This window comes from Pangasianodon hypophthalmus, chromosome 4, assembly GCF_027358585.1.
Source record: "Pangasianodon hypophthalmus isolate fPanHyp1 chromosome 4, fPanHyp1.pri, whole genome shotgun sequence".
NCBI lineage: Eukaryota > Metazoa > Chordata > Actinopteri > Siluriformes > Pangasiidae > Pangasianodon > Pangasianodon hypophthalmus.
The window spans coordinates 5,457,529-5,478,248 of NC_069713.1; the positions used below are offsets into that span (position 1 = coordinate 5,457,529).

At 37.2% G+C, this 20,720-nt stretch overlaps 2 protein-coding genes and 1 long non-coding RNA gene across 4 annotated transcripts; 2 read left to right on the top strand and 1 right to left on the bottom strand.

The window, feature by feature from the left end:
• Positions 1–773: 773 nt before the first annotated feature.
• Positions 774–6,962, top strand: LOC128318215 (snaclec 5-like). 2 transcript variants are annotated; one of them, XM_053233720.1, is made up of 5 exons: positions 774–2,144; positions 3,453–3,784; positions 4,293–4,482; positions 6,232–6,595; positions 6,686–6,962. In XM_053233720.1, exons 2-4 carry the CDS (start codon positions 3,710–3,712, stop codon positions 6,588–6,590), a joined length of 624 nt encoding a protein of 207 aa, XP_053089695.1. In that variant the 5' UTR covers positions 774–2,144; positions 3,453–3,709; the 3' UTR covers positions 6,591–6,595; positions 6,686–6,962. The 2 variants fall into 2 exon arrangements, with proteins under 2 accessions (XP_053089695.1, XP_053089694.1); XM_053233719.1 differs by lacking the exon at positions 774–2,144 and having other exon boundaries at positions 2,457–3,784.
• Positions 6,963–7,438: 476 nt separating this feature from the next.
• LOC128318214 (tripartite motif-containing protein 16-like) lies at positions 7,439–16,268 on the bottom strand. The gene is made up of 6 exons (XM_053233716.1): positions 15,289–16,268; positions 13,363–13,458; positions 12,081–12,311; positions 11,811–11,970; positions 11,403–11,462; positions 7,439–8,913 (listed from the first exon to the last, which is right to left on the bottom strand). Exons 1-6 carry the CDS (start codon positions 15,874–15,876, stop codon positions 8,393–8,395), a joined length of 1,656 nt encoding a protein of 551 aa, XP_053089691.1. The 5' UTR covers positions 15,877–16,268; the 3' UTR covers positions 7,439–8,392.
• Positions 16,269–18,275: 2,007 nt separating this feature from the next.
• Positions 18,276–20,598, top strand: LOC113547245 (uncharacterized). Its single transcript, XR_008301691.1, has 3 exons — positions 18,276–18,627; positions 20,130–20,168; positions 20,256–20,598. It is a non-coding gene; the product is annotated as an uncharacterized LOC113547245 (long non-coding RNA).
• Positions 20,599–20,720: the final 122 nt, after the last annotated feature.

Genomic DNA, 20,720 nt, shown 5'->3' on the forward strand with positions numbered 1-20,720 from the left:
CTAAAATGTATGCTAGCATTTCAGTCACATGAGTTTTCTGTTGCGGGGGCTAGATTTGGGACTGAATTTCTGCCTTTGCTGCACAACCTGAACGTAACTCAAGGTGAAAGACGGCTAAAATTATTCACATTACTTCTGAAGAGAATACGACTACTACCTTTTCATAAACAGGAAGTTTCTTGATTTAAGTATATGTTTCGAAGCCTGAATATGAAGGTATCTAGCCTCCAAGGCTGCACTCTTCAACTCAACCAAGCCTCTGGGGGAACCCTTAATTCAATTCAATTCAATTTTATTTGTATAGCGCTTTTAACAATGGACAGTGTCACAAAGCAGCTTTACAGAAATAAATGGATTCACAAAAATATATTGTAAATATTTGACGTTATCACTGTGAATTTATCCCTAATGAGCAAGCCAGTGGTGACGGTGGCAAGGAAAAACTCCCTGAGATGATATGAGGGAGAAACCTTGACAGGAACCAGACTCAAAAGGGAACCCATCCTCATCTGGGTGCCTTAAAGGTTCTATATCAGAAAGCATAAAACTCTTAACTATACAAAGAGCTCTTTTTCTAAGACTGTAGTTTTTAACATAAATGCCAGTGAAATGTTCCTACATCAATACCATCAATGGAGTTTTGCTTCTGTGGATAATGAAAATAGCATTTTCACATTATACCACATTAATCAATGTTGGTGATGGGAGCTATCCATCTCCATTCTGGGAATATTAATCTCAAAGCTCAGAAATGGAGAGGAACATCCAGGCGGTCGGACACTCAGCTTGAAACTCCTGGTCCTCAGGGTCAACATGCAGGTCTGGAAAAAGTCAGGCTCATTTTCTCTGATATAGATTAGATTCGATTTCTGTAGCACTGAACAGTTTTAGAGCAAGGAGTGTCGGTGACACTCGCATCACACTGCAGCTCATGAGAGTCAGGAGGTGTAGTCCAAAGCTACATCTTTGATTTGATATACACACAAGGGCACTGAACCCTGAGCCCCATAAACAAGGGGATGGATTCCCTTATTGCATTTCGCATAATATTTTCATAAGTAGAAATTCCATTTTACACCAAAAGTCATTTTTTATGCTTTCTTGCACTAGTAGAGGAAATCTAATGTGCAGATATCTGTAGATATAATAAACATGCATCAGTGTATGTATGTATATGACACATAAAGTTTATTAGTGCAACGGGATTTGGATTTTAGTCGACACCAGAGCCCTTGCTGCTGCAGTAGACTACAGACTTAAATATCACCCATGTGCTATTACGATGTTGGCCATACATCGTAAAATAGAGTATGAATATTGTATTTTGTGGGGTTTCTCATTTAAAACTATGACCATGCTATGGAAGATGATGTTATTTTATTTTAAATAGCTGCTCTGCATGCTGCTAGTGTCCAGTGTATAGGCCACTTTGATTACAGTGACAGTGTGTCAGTGCTCCTAACTGAATGAGGGCTAATTAAACTTTAATTATAATAATACTCACTTTTAATTATGACAATTTTAATTATCATTAAATCCTCTTTAGATCAGGGTTATTTGCATAGAACTACAGTCTGTACTGTTGGATTGTGTCCCCATAGCTGAGAGCCCATACCATAAGCGCTTAAAAATATTCTAAACAAAGTAATAAGGTGATTTAGAAAAAGGTAAAAGAAGAAATGGTGGGGGTTTGAATCCATCCAAGATGAAAAACACTGATAAGCACTACACCAGGAAACGCAGTGTAATATACACAAAGCAAGAGGAAAAACCCAGCGTGTGTTTATAAAAGCTACTGTGCAATGCAAAGAGGCTTAAAAAGTCTAAAAATACATCTCATACTCTAATGTTAGTTTATTCACACAGGTTTTAACAGACATAATTCAGACTAGTGAATAAATAACGTATTGGTGATTATAAGTTGAATCATCTTTTTTTTTTTGCGTATAATACACACATCGACTGCAGAACTGTGTTTTGGTTAATTTGCATTTCGGTCTTTGGAACATCATGGAAAGTGGCACAGAACAAAGTAGGAAGAGCATGAACAAAGAAATAGCTGTGAATGTGAAACTTATCTGAGTTTCAGGAAAGACAGCAGACGCCAGACAGAGACACCAGAGCACCTTTACCGTCACTAACAGGTAAGAAATAACTTTAGAAACTACAAATTTGATGATTTCTTTTTAAATTTCAGTTTAGTAATTCAATTCTTCAAAAAATGTTCTTGAAAACAAACATTATTATATGTCATGTTTATTTGTTTGTTTGTTTATTGATTGATTGATTGATTGATTGATTGAGAAAGTGTTATTAGGAGCCACTTTATCCTGAATGGAACAATAATAAATAACGTTTTCCTCTCTGGAAAGTTATCCATTTCTTAAGTGATCCAGAAATCAAATAATTTTTCTCAAAAAAAAAAAAAAATTAGAAATATGACTCTAGTGTATTGACAGAACTGACAAGCTGAACGGGTTATGACTAACACTCAGGAGAAAAAGTATTTAGATGACCATTCAAGTACATTATATTTGAAAACTGATGTTTTTTTGTTTTTGTTTTTTTTCTTGCACCTTGCTTTCAGTTTGCTTCGGATATTTTTAAAACTTTTAAAACACACCTGAGTCACATTTCTGTCTAATGAGCAGGGGTATTTAAGTTCTGTCTCTGGGAGCACTCTTTGTCTTGTGTTTGTCGAGTTCGCTTCATGTTCTTGTTGATCTTGTTCATGTACCTTGTGTGAGTTTTGTATTGCGCTGATTAAACCATACCTGCACTTGCGTCCACCTCAGACTCCAATCCCTGACATTTGTTAGTTTACAGAAACATTCACTTCAGTTTTTCTAAATGCACTGTTTACTATAGAGAAGAGCACACACTATAGAGCAAATCCTGCTCCATTTTTCACTGAGAGATAAGGCAACATAAGAGCGGTGCAGTGAACAGTTTGCTCTTCACTCTGAAACAGTTCCTGTTTGTTACAAATGAAAGGGTGTGTGTTGTATCTCACATAAAAATGCTCACACAGTGAAATGCAATACAGCACAGTGGATGCTTTTAACGGTGGATAATATTCACAGGCCAGAGCTTTCACAAAGGCGTGGACAGGTTAGACCCAGTGACGTCTACTGAGGTGGCATTCTAGGGTGGGATACACATCCATAGAAAATAACATAATGTGGCTACCCCTGTGTCTGTGTAAGGACTGAGTAGAATCTCCGTCAGACATAAAAAGCACACAGCTAAGCAGTATTTGTTCTTCGTCTAGCAACAGTTTTAAAGCTACTGTCATTGTTGTCAAAGTGTAGCATAAACTAATTTAATTTAAATGCATTTATTGTCATTAAATGAACATGCACATATGATGTGCATGCTGTTAGCTCTTGTTCTAGAAATTGTACTAATATTTAATGTCTGATTTTTTTTTTCCCCTCTGTTGTTCTCCACAGTTATGGGTTCATCTGTGCACTTCCTTCTGCTTTTCTCAGGTCACTTTAAGCTTTTGTTAATCTGTAAAAGTCTCATCTGTTTCATTATCATACTACTCAGCTCATGAGAGATTCTTATCCCAGCAGGACTGTGGGCTCTCGCTTTATGTGCATCTCGTCAGTTTTATGTGGTGAACACAACACTGAACTGGGCCGAAGCTCAGCAATACTGCAGAGTGAATTACACTGACCTGGCCACCATCGAGAACAAAGATGAAATGAATGCTGTAAAGGACGTTCTTAACGGGAGAGAAGAACATTTCTGGATTGGACTGAAGCAGGTTAATAGCACTGTAAGCATTTTAATTATTTCATTAATTTAAATATAATTGTTTAAACACTGAGGATATTTCTGTTTTAATTTTTCCCTTTGAGTAACTTTAAAATAAACAATTTTAACTGATCAGCCAACACTCTACTCTACAAAAGCAATAGCAGGTGTGTATCTGTAAGACTCTGTGTTTAGCTGATCGTTTGATCAAATGTGTTTAAATATTGTACAAATACCTTATAAAACAACTCTAACATTTCAAAACTAGAACTAGACGTTACACTTAACATGTGTGTACATACTGAACTACACACTGATTTCAGTTATTTGATATGTAGTATTACTCTACCTTTCATGAATGTTATAAGTTTTCAGATTAAGAGTTAATTGTGATATAAATAAATGCACTTCTTACAGACCTCAAAATAAAAACATCCATTTTAAATCATTTAAACAAACCCACGTTTCTTTAAAACAGTTTTATTAGCTGTGATTGTGACTAATGTGTGGTATTAAATTTTCTTTCCTAGTCCTCGACTGGTAATGACAAGAGGTCCTGGGTCTGGTCAGATAACACTCAGTTCTCATACGAGTACTGGAATGATAACGAGCCAAACAACAATGGGACTGAAAACTGTGTGGAAATCCTGAAAGCAAGTGAAAAGAATAAATGGAATGATGCAGAATGCCATTACAAGATCAGATCTGTCTGCTATAAAAGTGAGTAATGTACCAGAACAATTTTTTAAATAGATTTACTGCACAGGTTTAGTTCATTCTCTTTAACAGCTTGTAGTTGGAGCTGGTGGAACTGAGATGCACATTAGCCTTCTGTTTTCATGCACCAGGAAATGGACAGGCAACTAGTGTACATGTGTTTAAAATCAGCTAAATACTTTATCTGATGGTTATTTGTTTAAATCTTTCCTTTCAAACTATATTTTTATGATTTCTTTTGTCATTTTCTCTCATACTTGTTTTTCATTTATGAACTATTTTATATGATTTATTCTGTTTTTATTTAAGTCTTCTTCATGCTTTTCCCATGTTGTTTCTTAATATTTTATATTTACATTTACATCATTTTTCTAGAGACCGTTAGTCACAGAGACTTACAGAAGTGCCTGGCAGTCTCCATCCTATTTATATATTAGTTATATATTAGTATTATCGTTGGTCATACTATGTCCCTACTTTGAATTTTTACATGTTGTCGTTTTTGTATGGAAAAACTGTTCAAATAAATATTATTCTTAATTAATAATAGAAATAATGTATTTATAATTATTACCATTGTTGTTGTTAAACAATAATAATATTTATATTCATTATTATTAAAAAATTATTAGTAATTATTAATTTATTATTATTATTAGTAGTAGTAGTAGTAGTAGTAATTGTCAATTTATTTTTATTATCATTACTATTATTATTATTGACTGATTGGGGAGGGTCTAAGGAACATTCTCACCAAATTTGGGCCAAGTGCTGACAACGCTCTAGCGCCCCCATTGGGTCAAATTTGGGCCTAATTTGGAAGTACTTTTATGGTCATAACTTTTGAATCGTGTGTCCAAAGTTTAAAACGCTGGATTCTCTGGGTCGAGACGAGTTCAATGCACCCTATGACGTCAATTTCCACCTAATCAGATTTTCTGCCATCTTGGATCTTGTCAAAAACTGTTTTTTTGCTACTCGTCATACAAATTTTGTCCCATCATCACCAAATACGGAAAACATCATCTTCAGAGAAAGCCTCACAAAAATTTATCAAAAAATTTTGAATATCCCAAACGATTTGGGCCAATGAATCTGATGACGAAGCAACCAAACAGGAAGCTAGGCTGTATCTCATCAATGACCTTGCACACTGATATACATCTTGGTAGGCATCTTCAGGACCACACTCCGAGACTACGCAACAAATTTTGTGCCAGCGCCACCTTCTGGTTAAATGTTACAACAAAATGGTGAAAATGCTTACATCTAAGTGCCATTTTTGCTACTCCTCCTCCAAATTTTGTCCAATATTCACCAGTTTTGGCTCACATCATCTTGAGGCCTGTCTAAACAAAAGTTATCAAAGGGACGCTGATATTCAAAACCGTTCTCCCATAAATGACTGGCAAATGCGTGAAACTACAAATCATTCTTGAATCCCTTTGCCTATAGTTATGCCTCTGCTTTCCTTTGATTTCTTATGCGACAATTGGAGGACATCTGTGAATGTATGAGTGCTTGGCCCTCAAAAATGTTGCTTGCAGCTTTAATTATTATTACTATTATTATTATTATTATTATTATTATTATTATTATTATTATTATAGAAAAAAAGCCCGAATTTGGACAAAAGGTTTAAACAGGAAAATACCTAAAGATGCCTAAAAAGGACACTATCAAAACATAAAACCCACAAATATTTAACTACCTAAAATGATTTTTTTTTATATCTTTCATCTCTCGTTGCAGAACGAACTCCACTCATCGTGATTGCTGAGAAGAAGACGTGGAAAGAAGCCCTGAAGTTCTGCAGACAGAATCACGTGGACCTGGTTTCTGTTTACTCGCAGGAAATGCAGGACTGGGTGGAAGTAGTCACTAAAAATGCTTCCACTAACATGTGGATTGGCCTGCGTCACACCTGCGCTCTGGGCTTCTGGTACTGGGTGAGAGGAGAGATGATCTGCTACCAAAACTGGGCTCCAGGTAACGGAACCGTGGAGGATTGTGGTGATGTGGAGAGAACCGGAGCGGTGCTGTCTGAGAGTAAGAAGTGGGTCAGCCTGCCACAGACTGACGAACTCTCCTTCATCTGTATCACCTTCTAGTGGAGGTCAGAGATCTCTACATTTCTCACTAATTAAAATTATTCATAGAGAAATGAGACTCATGACTCAAGATTCATGTTCTTTATTTTTTATAGGCTACTAGAAGTGGACGCATGGAATTCAGCTGGATCCTCGTAGTTCAGGACCAGACATTTCTTTCTCTATTTGCAAGTACAACAATTAATTGATGAATTTCAGAATAATGTTGAGTTTCTTTATGGTGTTGGTGTTGGTCTTATGGTGTATGGCTTTTACTCCAAAATAGCTATTTGTATCTTTACTGTTAGCTCTGTTAGCTACTAAAACTAGACTATGTGAGGCTTTTTGTTCCCATGGGCTTTGTTTTATTAGCAGTAATATGTTGCTTAGCTGTTTTATGTGTTATGTACAGGCATACCCTCTACAAAGTGTGAATGTTTTATTTTGTGCATTAAAATTAAGCTGCACAATAAAATGAAAATGTCACAGTTGATATTTCTCACTTTGACAATCTACTTCAGTGTAACTAGCTACTTTATCAACACAGTGGTATTGATCATTGAAATCATGAGCGGCTTGTAGCCTGACAAGTTACAACTGCAATGTAGCTTCCCCAACACTGTTGATGTGTAAATTGCTGTTCTTTGCTAAGCTTTTATCATCAATCACAAATAAATAAAGTAACCGGAGACTTTGTTTATGGTTTTTAATTCATTTTTTATGTATCAGAATTACACTACATGGCCAAAAGTATGTGCACACCTGACCACACACCCACTGAAGTTCAGGAGTTTACGGACTTTTGGCTATAGAGTATACATTTAACATCATATTTAACATATTTAACAAGACGGTGTACATGTAGAATTTTTCCTGAATTCTTGTCAACCTGTTGTGCATCTTTTACATCCAGCATCGACAAGGGAATTTTTTTTTATTTTCTGCTAGAGGTTTCAGAGAACCCTTGGGATTAAAAGAGCATGTCCTGCTTGTTTTATAGAAGTCTACTGATGTGATTTCCATGTTTGCTTTTGCTAACTAAAGTTAGTTTTTGCAAACTAAAAACCTGAAGTTATAATCTTGTCTTATTCCAAAGTAAAGAATTTAGGAGCTTTACAGCAGTGGGGGTGAATACTTATGGACAATGGTTTTGCAAGATATGACGACAAATTTATTTTATGTACGAATCCTCCTTTTTACTGCTATGGATGTGAAGTAAAGTTTGGAAGCAAGTTTGGGAAGGTTTGGCTGCATGTCATACTGCATGTGTAGGAAAAATCTTAAGCTCTTAATGAACACTTTTTATTGTTTCCGGTTGAAAAACACTCACTGTGTCTCAGTCCTATCCTGCTGACAACACCGCTTGTTGGATTGTGACGTCTATTTCTTCTTAATAAAGATGTGAGCAGCCGCAAACTTGGAAAAGAGGAATAGTTTTTATTGAAGCTTCATTCATGTGCATACACACTCATCTGCCCACATACGGAGGAGAACTTTCTCAACTCACCTTTCCTAGACTTCTAACCTAAGGTCAGCGCAAAGATAAAACTGTCTCTTTAGCCCAAATACATTCAGATACCAAAAGCAAATACATTCCTGTACACGATATGTGTCCACTGAGGAGATTTTCATTAACGCATGGATCTTGAGAAATGATTAAAAGGCCCCAGTAAGTCTGAAAGCTAAATTCCATACCGTATGGATAATATCAAAAAGTAACAAGAATAATGAAAAAACGTAATTATTCTTCAGCGTTAATGATTTCTCATCCCTTCTAGTCAAACATGTTTATTTCATAAATGTATCTGCTAATTACAGTTTAATTACAGTTTAATAGTTGATCCTGAACAAACCACAAACCCGGGATAAAGAGGCTGAGTGAATGTGGTGTGAACTCTGTGGAGGAGCTTCATCGTGTCAGAGACGCTGTAGAAGGACAGAGTTCCTGCCCTGTGATCCACATACACTCCTATCCTAGAGGAGCTCAGTATTACTGGGATTTTAATTTCTTTTTTAATGTGTCTGAACGCGTAGCAGGAAGGATAGCAAAACAATCTCCAGGACTGCTCGTTTCGGCCAAACAAACATTCAGTACCTTTTCCTTTCCGGCTGATGTTTTTATATGACACCGCTATAGAAACGCCATGACGTCCGCTCCAATCGACCTCCCAGTAACACCGTCCACACACACCCTCTTTACACAAAACTTGGAGATAATAGTCAAATCTGTCTGGATGAACAGAATATGATTGAGCCGTTTCACTGCAGGTCACCACTGTGTTCCTCTCAGACAGACAGAGGTGTTTATTTACTGTGTTGGGATCCAGTGTGAACTGACAGGAGTCTGATGGAGATGAAACACAATGGGCCTCATTTATCAAACTGGATACAAACAAATTTATTCATAAATCATTTGCAGGCTCATTTACAAAAGAAATATGGTATTCATGAATATTCAGTTGGTTCAGAAACAAATGAGTTTTTTTTGTAAATTTGCACCTGAGGTTAGTGTAAATTTACATATAAAAGGAGACTCAGTGATGTGAACATTGATTAATTGGCTTCAAAACGTATAACTGGTGATGAGTTACTGCGAGTTTACAGTCAGGTCCATAAATATTGGGACATCGACACAATTCTAACATTTTTGGCTCTATACACCACCACAATGGATTTCAAATGAAACGAACAAGATGTGCTTTAACTGCAGACTGTCAGCTTTAATTTGAGGGTATTTACATCCAAATCAGGTGAACAGTGTAGGAATTACAACAGTTTGCATATGTGCCTCCCACTTGTTAAGGGACCAAAAGTGATGGGACAGAATAATAATCATAAATCATACTTTCACTTTTTAATACTTGGTTGCAAATCCTTTGCAGTCAATTACAGCCGGAAGTCTGGAACGCGTAGACATCACCAGACGCTGGGTTTCATCCCTGGTGATGCTCTGCCAGGCCTCTACTGCAACTGTCTTCAGTTCCTGCTTGTTCTTGGGGCATTTTTCCTTCAGTTTTGTCTTCAGCAAGTGAAATGCATGCTCAATCGGATTCAGGTCAGGTGATTGACCTGGCCATTGCATAACAGTCCACTTCTTTCCCTTCAAAAACTCTTTGGTTGCTTTTGCAGTATGCTTTGGGTCATTGTCCATCTGCACTGTGAAGCGCCGTCCAATGAGTTCTGAAGCATTTGGCTGAATATGAGCAGATAACATTGCCCGAAACACTTCAGAATTCATCCTGCTGCTTTTGTCAGCAGTCACATCATCAATAAATACAAGAGAACCAGTTCCATTGGCAGCCGTACATGCCCACGCCATGACACTACCACCACCATGCTTCACTGATGAGGTGGTATGCTTAGGATCATGAGCAGTTCCGTTCCTTCTCCATACTCTTCTCTTCCCATCACTCTGGTACAAGTTGATCTTGGTCTCATCTGTCCATAGGATGTTGTTCCAGAACTGTGAAGGCTTTTTTAGATGTCGTTTGGCAAACTCTAATCTGGCCTTCCTGTTTTTGAGGCTCACCAATGGTTTACATCTTGTGGTGAACCCTCTGTATTCACTCTGGTGAAGACTTCTCTTGATTGTTGACTTTGACACACATACACCTACCTCCTGGAGAGTGTTCTTGATCTGGCCAAATGTTGTGAAGGGTGTTTTCTTCGGTCATCCACCACAGTTGTTTTCCGTGGTCTTCCGGGTCTTTTGGTGTTGCTGAGCTCACAGGTGCGTTCCTTCTTTTTATGAATGTTCCAAACAGTTGTTTTGGCCACACCTAATGTTTTTGCTATCTCTCTGATGGGTTTGTTTTGTTTTTTCAGCCTAATGATGGCTTGCTTCACTGATAGTGACAGCTCTTTGGATCTCATCTTGAGAGTTGACAGCAACAGATTCCAAATGCAAATAGCACACTTGAAATGAACTCTGGACCTTTTATCTGCTCATTGTAATTGGGATAATGAGGGAATAACACACACCTGGCCATGGAACAGCTGAGAAGCCAATTGTCCCATCACTTCTGGTCCCTTAACAAGTGGGAGGCACATATGCAAACTGTTGTAATTCCTACACCGTTCACCTGATTTGGATGTAAATACCCTCAAATTAAAGCTGACAGTCTGCAGTTAAAGCACATCTTGTTCGTTTCATTTGAAATCCATTGTGGTGGAGTATAGAGCCAAAAATGTTAGAATTGTGTCGATGTCCCAATATTTATGAACCTGACTGTATGTACACTGGCAAAATTAAATCACATATTTCAATTACACACAACAATTTAAAAGTGATTCCAAAATAAGCCCTAAATTAAGACAAAAAAGTCTAGCCTTTCAATTAGGACAAAAGTAATGGCGCACTCTAAAATCAGGAAGAGTTAGTGTGTGTCTATGATAGCTCATGTGCTGCAATTACTGAGCTTCATTACTAGAAGTTTTAACGCACATCATACGTAGGAGGTGCTCTTTCACCGTTTAGTTGTCACTTTGTCATTTTCAGCTGTATGTGAGCTTCATCTTTTATGGAGTTTTGTTGGCGTCACTAAATGTAAATGACCTTTGATGTTAACATTCTTGGTATTTTGTCATTGATTGGCATCTGGTGGGAATATTTCCTCCTCTTTAGCCAAAAATTATTTAGACACAACTTTACTAAAAGATAAATGACACCCAATCATGGAATTTGAAATTTTAAATTTAAGCACAACATTAATGTAAACCTTACTTTATTAAATAAATACAAATGTGGTCCCTAGAATCTCATTGTTCCTGTGTGCTTAATAGCATGTACCGTATACTGTATGTGTTTGTGTTGTGCTGAAGAAAGAAACTTACACTGTAGAAACTCTTCTCTGCTTTTGGGTTCAGGAAGTGGAATAATCTGGATTTCTTTTACTGCAACAGAAACATGATTAAACAAAATTACAGTATAGTAATTATTATCAATATTTTTTGATGATTTATATACTTGCTTATTTACTATTCCTACACTCTTAGGGGAAAAAGGGGTTAAATTTAGCACGCTTTAAAGGATTTTCAGGTTTTTCTTCTGGAGGAACCCTCATAGTTTCTACATAGAACCCTATTTACCTTACAGAAAAGACTTCATGTAGAACCCCTTCAGAAGGTCAAACCACGAACCATCTAAAGGACTATTACTATTACTAATCCTAGTGCATGAAAGTCTCAACATTCTCACCAGAACAAATTTCTTTGTCATTCCAGAAAATTCCAGCAATCTACCTGCATTTGATACCATTCTGAACTCCTCATAGCAGAATTTTTCCACGTTGTCCCTCAGTTGAGACACAAATGCTGTTACATCCTCAAGAGAGAGGAAAGGACTGAGCCTGATGGAGTGTAAGTCTGCAGATCCAGGAGTGTCCACAAGAGACGGGAAACTCTACAGTGAAAACCAAAGAAATGAAAGATATAGACATTGTCAAGATACACATCAGTGTGTGTGTGTGTGTGTGTATGTGTGTGTAAAATTCTGTCACACAGTGCTGTTACCTGGAGAAAATGGATGGGATCTGTGTGTGAAAGCCTCTCCATCTCAGCGTCTCTCTTCTTCAGCTCTGCAATCTCCTGCTCCAGTTGCTTCATGACTTCTTCAGCTCGACCCACTGCAGCTTTCTCCTGAGCTCTGATCAGCCGTGTCACCTCACTGCGTCTTCTCTCAATGGATTTGATCAGATCAGTAAAGATCCTCTCACTTTCCTGCACTGTTCTTTGTGCAGAGCGCTGTTAGGAGACCAAGAAAAAGAGATGAAGCAAATCTAAAGCCGATAAAATATACAGAATTGCATCTGTAATCTGGAACATATTAATCATTACCATTATAATTCACTAGACTTTGTGAATAATATTTTTAATTCTTGTTATGAATAAGAATCGTGTCTAAAATGGTAGCGATTTCTTTTTTGTCAAATAAGTTTTTTATTCAGTCATCGAATAACCTTACAATAATCACAAGTTCCAGTAGTAATTTTCTTATATGCACACAAACTTACAAATAAAATAAATAAATAAATAAGTAAATTAAAAATAATAAAAAAAAAAACACCATGTAACACCCCTTCCCCAGCCTGTTAATATAAGATACAGTGACATTCAAAACAGCTTTTAAGTTACAATACATTGCATTAAGGAATAGAATTCCTCTTGAGGTAACAGAAGAAAGGGTCCCAAATCTTGTGAAACTGTCCAATGTTGCCTTTTAAAAGATATCTGATTCGCTCCAAGTGCAGAGTAGATATCAGCTCCTCAAGCCATATTGTGGCAGCAGGAGGATTAACCTTTCTCCAGAACAGTAATAACAGTTTCTTGGCTGTTATCAAACAATATGTAAGGAATTTCTGTTGAGCACTGTTCAATGAATATGTATAATTAGAATGTCCTAATATAATGAGCACTGGGTCTGGATCCAAGTTTACATTAAGGACATCTGAAAGCACTTTAAAAACCTCACACCAGAATCCCTGTATTTTATGACAGAATATAAAATTATGAGTTAAAAATCAGCATCCTCTGATTTGTACTTATCACAAATAGGAGAGACATTGGGGAAAATCCTATGTAATTTCTTTTTAGAAAAGTATAATCTGTGTAGAACCTTAAATTGAATGAGGCATAATCTAGTGTTGACCGATTGCTTATCAATATCCTCCAAGCCACTCTGCCAAATCTCATGGTAGCGATTTCTGACTGTTCTCAGGAAGTAACTGCCTGGTAGATTCTGACTGGAGGAGAATCCTGAAAAACAGGGTAGTTCTTCCCCTAAATCTAAACTCACCTCATAAAACTCCACAGCTTCTGTTAGCTCCTGATGCTCCTTCACTCTATCCAAGATTCTCTGTTGGCATTTTCTCTGCGTCTTCAACAGCTGCTTCTAGATAAAAAACAAAACTCACAATTCAGTTAATTCCAGTGTGGTGGAAGTTAAAAATCTAAGAGATAGGATGGAGCAGCCATTAACTGCACTTCTCCCTATGACCACAAGAGGTCAACCCTGCTAAAGTGCTCTGAACTGCCTGCACACCAGTTTGCAATTCACTTCATTTTGTTTGTCTGCTTCAACTGCCTGTTAGATTGCACTTTTCATGAAGTCTTGCCACTGGTTACTACATGCCTGAGCCTTGAATGTCTAACTTGTAGTGATGGTGAGACAAAGCTTCATGAAGTCTTGAAGCTTTGCACTTTCAGCCATCTCCTGCTCCATCCACAGTGTGGAAACGAATGATGCTGCAGGTCTTTCATACCTGCGTCTGTAAGGTTTTATCACCACTGCTCTCAACAGACTGCCACACCACCATTCTGGCCAATTCATTCAGCCAGTGTGTATTCATTCAGCATTAGGACTCATTCTACAGTCACTGATATAGTTGTATACTACACAAACCCTAGGTCTAAGCAGTACTTTTACCTTTGTCCTTTGCACATGTGACAAAAACCCGGTATATTGCACAAGCTCTTTTGTTCACGCTCTTGATGATTTAACACTTTTCTGTATATGTCGTGCTGCTATAACTTGTGTTCTTGCACATGGACAATCCTCTGATATACTGCACTGGTATCATGCTGCTACTTTTCATTTTTATTTCTATACACATAATGCATGTGCATCTCATGCTGCTACCTTTCAATTTGTATACTTGTATCATACTGACACTGCTATTATCAATGTTCAGTATTCTCACTATACTTGTCGTGTCATTTCCTGCCTTAAGGGGTTAATAATATGAACCTAACTATCCCTTCCCTTCCCTTCCTTGGCCTAATGTGTTGAAAATGGTTCATTTCTGGAGGCTTCAAGTGTCCACTAGAGGCCACTAGTAGTCAAAACATCTAGGCCTGTGTAGCATTTAAAACCTTCTATCAGTAAAGACCAAAAAGAACCAAATGGCAGATGAAAACCATGTCAAATAAAGAAATTGCGTATATTATGTTTTATCATAGCCTTGACACTAACTTTTAATGATATTGTATGTAGTATTGATATGGAGCTTCACTGGAAAGTACCCTAGCTTCTTGACATACACACTGAAGCTCGAATATTCAGCATAACTTCACTACTAACTTGCATTCCCTGTGTATGACTTGTTTCTGGATGAATGTTTTTGAACCTGCTTGTCCTTTTTTTTGCCCAGTAGTGTTTGACCATTGCCTGGATATTCTACACTGAATCAGCCTTGCCTCAGATATTTATGTAAACTGACTTCTGGACTGTTTGATTTTGATTCGGATAGTCTGATTTCTGCAGCTGTGCAAAATGGAGCCATTGTTGTAAATGAGGATTAGCCTCATTTTTTTCATTGTAAATAAATATGCAAGTTTATCTTAATTGTGTTATCTCTAGTGCTCAAATTGTTTAGGAAAAATATTGTTTTGATATGAGAAGCATAGCTGTACAGGAAAACCCAACACTAATATGTATTCATACAATATAGCTATAATTAAATACATTGGGCAACTTTCACTGATACACTACTATCATAATATTTTGTAAAAAAGAAAATCAACATATTGTGCATTTTCTTTGCATTTTCTGAAAGGGAGAATTATAGCACTGTTAAACACCCTAATGCAATAGTGATGAAAATGCAGTTCTGCTTTGCTCAGAAAGGTTGCCTTTCATTTTAAAAAGTTTCAGGTCCTAGAACATTCCCACCTCTATGCTAACCAACACTTCACATAAACAGTGGAAAATGGTTTTTTTTACCTGTTTCTCAGCTCTTTCTGCTGCAGCTGATACTGTATCATGTCCTTTATGTTTATCTAACATACACAACATGCAGATACACTGCTGGTGAGTGCGACAGTAAACCTCCAGCAGTTTGTCATGCTGAGAGCAGATCTGCTCCTGGAGTCGTCTGGAGGCTTCGACCAGCTTGTGCTTCTTAAAGGCAGGAGATTCATAGTGAGGCTGGAGGTGAGTTTCACAGAAAGAGGCCAGACACACCAGACAGGACTTGATGGCTTTGGAGTTTCTCCCAGTGCAGGAATCACATTTCACAGCTTCACTTACAGTTGAACAGTGAACAGGACGTGTAGCTCGGAGTTCTGTCTTTAGTTTCTCAGTAACTTCAGCCAGAATGGCATTTTTACTCACAACAGGTCTTGGAGTGAAGGTTTCTTTACACTGAGGACAGCTATAGACTCCCTTCTGATCCTCCTGATCCCAGCAGTCATTAATACACACCATACAGAAACTGTGTCCACAGAGAATAGTCACTGGATCCTTGAGTAGATCCAGACAGATTGAACAGCTGAACTGATCCTGAGCCACTGAAATATTAGTCTCTGCCATTTTATTTTGCTCAGGTATACAGAAAAAGAAAAGACATACGATATGTCAATCAAAAAGTAACAAGAAGGTCGAAAAATCTTGAGACAGCTAAGTCAGTTTCACACACACCGAGGGAAATGATCAGTTTTAGTTTCATTTCTGTTGAAGTGAACAGGAGTGGCTAAGAGCAAGAGGGAGAGGGAGTGGAGAGAAAGGGCTGGAGGAAATGGGAGAGTGTGTGTCTCTACCAGAAAATAGGAAGTACAAATATCCACTGTGTGTCTGCTCGGCCTGTAAGACTGCATACTGCTCATAAAGAGCACACACCTGCTGTAGCTAACTCATTAACTGTGTCTATTAAGGAGCTGAATAGCTTACCAGATTTTTTTTTTTTTTTTGTCTTATCTTACAGGTAAAAATCCAATTATATGACATATGACAGGTGAAGTACTGAACATAAACAAACACCAATTTCATGTTCATATCAGAAGATATATAAAATTAAATCAAAGGACCAGATGGGCAGGGTCAGTTGTAACTTCACAATTCATTATGTCTGTGGGAGATATAAGTATCATTTTTGCAAATGAGTTTATCATGTAGTCGTGAAATCTTACATATTTATACAACGTTTGATGAAGCACTTTCTTTGCTAAAATGTATGCTAGCATTTCAGTCACATGAGTTTTCTGTTGCGGGGGCTAGATTTGGGACTGAATTTCTGCCTTTGCTGCACAACCTGAACGTAACTCAAGGTGAAAGACGGCTAAAATTATTCACATTACTTCTGAAGAGAATACGACTACTACCTTTTCATAAACAGGAAGTTTCTTGATTTAAGTATATGTTTCGAAGCCTGAATATGAAGGTATCTAGCCTCCAAGGCTGCACTCTTCAACTCAACCAAGCCTCTGGGGGAACCCTTAATTCAATTCAATTCAATTTTATTTGTATAGCGCTTTTAACAATGGACAGTGTCACAAAGCAGCTTTACAGAAATAAATGGATTCACAAAAATATATTGTAAATATTTGAAGTTATCACTGTGAATTTATCCCTAATGAGCAAGCCAGTGGTGACGGTGGCAAGGAAAAACTCCCTGAGATGATATGAGGGAGAAACCTTGAGAGGAACCAGACTCAAAAGGGAACCCATCCTCATCTGGGTGCCTTAAAGGTTCTATATCAGAAAGCATAAAACTCTTAACTATACAAAGAGCTCTTTTTCTAAGACTGTAGTTTTTAACATAAATGCCAGTGAAATGTTCCTACATCAATACCATCAATGGAGTTTTGCTTCTGTGGATAATGAAAATAGCATTTTCACATTATACCACATTAATCAATGTTGGTGATGGGAGCTATCCATCTCCATTCTGGGAATATTAATCTCAAAGCTCAGAAATGGAGAGGAACATCCAGGCGGTCGGACACTCAGCTTGAAACTCCTGGTCCTCAGGGTCAACATGCAGGTCTGGAAAAAGTCAGGCTCATTTTCTCTGATATAGATTAGATTCGATTTCTGTAGCACTGAACAGTTTTAGAGCAAGGAGTGTCGGTGACACTCGCATCACACTGCAGCTCATGAGAGTCAGGAGGTGTAGTCCAAAGCTACATCTTTGATTTGATATACACACAAGGGCACTGAACCCTGAGCCCCATAAACAAGGGGATGGATTCCCTTATTGCATTTCGCATAATATTTTCATAAGTAGAAATTCCATTTTACACCAAAAGTCATTTTTTATGCTTTCTTGCACTAGTAGAGGAAATCTAATGTGCAGATATCTGTAGATATAATAAACATGCATCAGTGTATGTATGTATATGACACATAAAGTTTATTAGTGCAACGGGATTTGGATTTTAGTCGACACCAGAGCCCTTGCTGCTGCAGTAGACTACAGACTTAAATATCACCCATGTGCTATTACAATGTTGGCCATACATCGTAAAATAGAGTATGACTATTGTATTTTGTGGGGTTTCTCATTTAAAACCATGACCATGCTATGGAAGATGATGTTATTTTATTTTAAATAGCTGCTCTGCATGCTGCTAGTGTCCAGTGTAAAGGCCACTTTGATTACAGTGACAGTGTGTCAGTGCTCCTAACTGAATGAGGGCTAATTAAACTTTAATTATAATAATACTCACTTTTAATTATGACAATTTTAATTATCATTAAATCCTCTTTAGATCAGGGTTATTTGCATAGAACTACAGTCTGTACTGTTGGATTGTGTCCCCATAGCTGAGAGCCCATACCATAAGCGCTTAAAAATATTCTAAACAAAGTAATAAGGTGATTTAGAAAAAGGTAAAAGAAGAAATGGTGGGGGTTTGATAAGCACTACACCAGGAAACGCAGTGTAATATACACAAAGCAAGAGGAAAAACCCAGCGTGTGTTTATAAAAGCTACTGTGCAATGCAAAGAGGCTTAAAAAGTCTAAAAATACATCTCATACTCTAATGTTAGTTTATTCACACAGGTTTTAACAGACATAATTCAGACTAGTGAATAAATAACGTATTGGTGATTATAAGTTGAATCATCTTTTTTTTTTTAGCGTATAATACACACATCGACTGCAGAACTGTGTTTTGGTTAATTTGCATTTCGGTCTTTGGAACATCATGGAAAGTGGCACAGAACAAAGTAGGAAGAGCATGAACAAAGAAATAGCTGTGAATGTGAAACTTATCTGAGTTTCAGGAAAGACAGCAGACGCCAGACAGAGACACCAGAGCACCTTTACCGTCACTAACAGGTAAGAAATAACTTTAGAAACTACAAATTTGATGATTTCTTTTTAAATTTCAGTTTAGTAATTCAATTCTTCAAAAAATGTTCTTGAAAACAAACATTATTATATGTCATGTTTATTTGTTTGTTTGTTTATTGATTGATTGATTGATTGATTGATTGAGAAAGTGTTATTAGGAGCCACTTTATCCTGAATGGAACAATAATAAATAACATTTTCCTCTCTGGAAAGTTATCCATTTCTTAAGTGATCCAGAAATCAAATAATTTTTCTCAAAAAAAAAAAAAAAAAAAAAAAAATTAGAAATATGACTCTAGTGTATTGACAGAACTGACAAGCTGAATGGGTTATGACTAACGCTCAGGAGAAAAAGTATTTAGATGACCATTCAAGTACATTATATTTGAAAACTGATGTTTTTTTTTTTGTTTTTTTTTTCTTGCACCTTGCTTTCAGTTTGCTTCGGATATTTTTAAAACTTGTCATAGTCATAGTTAAAAATAGCCTGTTAGGTAACACTGGTACATGAATATTGGCTGCAGCTGATTCATTTGTCTCTGTAAACGTGACTTTGTAAATTATGAACATGTGATAGTCTTCCTTGTCAAGTTTGTTGTCAGGACTACATTACCCATCAGCCCCTACACCTCAGGAGATCTCACACACACCTGAGTCACATTTCTGTCTAATGAGCAGGGGTATTTAAGTTCTGTCTCTGGGAGCACTCTTTGTCTTGTGTTTGTCGAGTTCGCTTCATGTTCTTGTTGATCTTGTTCATGTACCTTGTGTGAGTTTTGTATTGCGCTGATTAAACCATACCTGCACTTGCGTCCACCTCAGACTCCAATCCCTGACATTTGTTAGTTTACAGAAACATTCACTTCAGTTTTTCTAAATGCACTGTTTACTATAGAGAAGAGCACACACTATAGAGCAAATCCTGCTCCATTTTTCACTGAGAGATAAGGCAACATAAGAGCGGTGCAGTGAACAGTTTGCTCTTCACTCTGAAACAGTTCCTGTTTGTTACAAATGAAAGGGTGTGTGTTGTATCTCACATAAAAATGCTCACACAGTGAAATGCAATACAGCACAGTGGATGCTTTTAACGGTGGATAATATTCACAGGCCAGAGCTTTCACAAAGGCGTGGACAGGTTAGACCCAGTGACGTCTATTGAGGTGGCATTCTAGGGTGGGATAAAATACTAATACACATCCATAGAAAATAATATAATGTGGCTACCCCTGTGTCTGTGTAAGGACTGAGTAGAATCTCCGTCAGACATAAAAAGCACACAGCTAAGCAGTATTTGTTCTTCGTCTAGCAACAGTTTTAAAGCTACTGTCATTGTTGTCAAAGTGTAGCATAAACTAATTTAATTTAAATGCATTTATTGTCATTAAATGAAAATGCACATATGATGTGCATTCTGTTAGCTCTTGTTCTAGAAATTGTACTAATATTTAATGTCTGATTTTTTTTTCCCCTCTTGTGCTCCACAGTTATGGGTTCATCTGTGCACTTCCTTCTGCTTTTCTCAGGTCACTTGAAGCTTTTGTTAATCTGTAAAAGTCTCATCTGTTTCATTATCATACTACTCAGCTCATGAGAGATTCTTATCCCAGCAGGACTGTGGGCTCTCGCTTTATGTGCATCTCGTCAGTTTTATGTGGTGAACACAACACTGAACTGGACCGAAGCTCAGCAATACTGCAGAGTGAATTACACTGACCTGGCCACCATCGAGAACGAAGAAGAAATGAATGCTGTAAAGGACGTTCTTAACGGGAGAGAAGAACATTTCTGGATTGGACTGAAGCAGGTTAATAGCACTGTAAGCATTTTAATTATTTCATTAATTTAAATATAATTGTTTAAACACTGAGGATATTTCTGTTTTAATTTTTCCCTTTGAGTAACTTTAAAATAAACAATTTTAACTGATCAGCCAACACTCTACTCTACAAAAGCAATAGCAGGTGTGTATCTGTAAGACTCTGTGTTTAGCTGATCGTTTGATCAAATGTCTTTAAATATTGTACAAATACCTTATAAAACAACTCTAACATTTCAAAACTAGAACTAGACGTTAC

Coding starts and splice junctions, on each gene's coding strand:
- LOC128318214 (XM_053233716.1), bottom strand. CDS start 15,876: ATGGCAGAGACTAATATTTCAGTGGCTCAGGATCAGTTCAGCTGTTCA. Junction 11,971..12,080: donor ATCCCATCCATTTTCTCCAG/GTAACAGCACTG, acceptor TTTTCACTGTAG/AGTTTCCCGTCTCTTGTGGA. Junction 11,463..11,810: donor CAGAATGGTATCAAATGCAG/GTAGATTGCTGG, acceptor TTTCTGTTGCAG/TAAAAGAAATCCAGATTATT.
- LOC128318215 (XM_053233720.1), top strand. CDS start 3,710: ATGAATGCTGTAAAGGACGTTCTTAACGGGAGAGAAGAACATTTCTGG. Junction 3,785..4,292: donor TGAAGCAGGTTAATAGCACT/GTAAGCATTTTA, acceptor TTTCTTTCCTAG/TCCTCGACTGGTAATGACAA. Junction 4,483..6,231: donor CAGATCTGTCTGCTATAAAA/GTGAGTAATGTA, acceptor CTCTCGTTGCAG/AACGAACTCCACTCATCGTG.